The 681-nt window shown below is 82.4% G+C and overlaps 1 protein-coding gene across 1 annotated transcript in view; it reads right to left on the bottom strand.

Annotated features, from left to right (window-relative positions):
- The window catches only part of C1QL2 (complement C1q like 2), a 1224-nt gene extending 997 nt beyond the window's left edge, over nt 1-227 (bottom strand). Inside the window, 1 exon segment of the mRNA XM_041408541.1 lies at nt 1-227. Coding sequence (XP_041264475.1) covers nt 1-227 — 227 coding nt within the window.
- Nucleotides 228-681: the final 454 nt, after the last annotated feature.

The following is a 681-nucleotide window of genomic DNA, read 5'->3' as shown; positions in this document are numbered from 1 at the left end:
GGCCGGCCCGGCTCCCCCTTGGGTCCCTGGACGAAGGGCGGCGGGGGGTTGGCGCCCAGGTCCTGCAGGGCCTCCACGGCGGCGGTGCTGCCGGGGCCGGGCGGCCGCCCGCCGCTGTACGGGTCGCAGATCATGCGGCAGGTGCCCATCATCTCGTAGTGGGCGCCGGTGTCGGCGGGCGCTTGCAGCAGCAGCAGGGGCACGGCGACCAGCAGCGCGACGGCCATGGCCAGGGCGAGCCCGGCGGCGGCCAGCAGCCGCCTCCTCCGCTGCCAGAGCCGGGCGGCGGCGGCGAGCAGGTCCTCCTTGCCGTGCGAGGCAATGGTGGCGCGGGGGGCCGGCCGCTCCCTGCGGGGGACGGCAAGAAGAGGCGGTGAGACCCCGCCGCCGGCGCCTCCCCGCCCGGCCCCCGCCTCAGCCCGCCCGCCGGCCGGCCGGGAGCCCCGCCATGCCGAGAGCCGCCCCGCTCCGCTCCGCTCCGAGGGGACGCGGCGCCCCGTGCGCCCGGCGGGGCTGGGCGGGCGCGGGGGGCGTCGCCTCGGCGAGCGGGCGCCCGGCTCTACCCCTCGGTCCGGCGTGGGGGGACGGGCTCGCCCGCCCCCGTCGCCGCCCCGACGTGGGGGGCGCGGGCAGGGCGGACCCACCTGCGGGGGGCCGGGGCGGAGCCGCCTGGGGGGCTCC

The sequence above is a fragment of the Onychostruthus taczanowskii genome, unplaced genomic scaffold, assembly GCF_017590055.1.
Source record: "Onychostruthus taczanowskii isolate IOZ18803 unplaced genomic scaffold, ASM1759005v1 scaffold10, whole genome shotgun sequence".
NCBI classification, from domain to species: domain Eukaryota; kingdom Metazoa; phylum Chordata; class Aves; order Passeriformes; family Passeridae; genus Onychostruthus; species Onychostruthus taczanowskii.
Note: the sequence above shows the minus strand (reverse complement) of the source record. Positions and strands in the feature narration are given on the sequence as shown.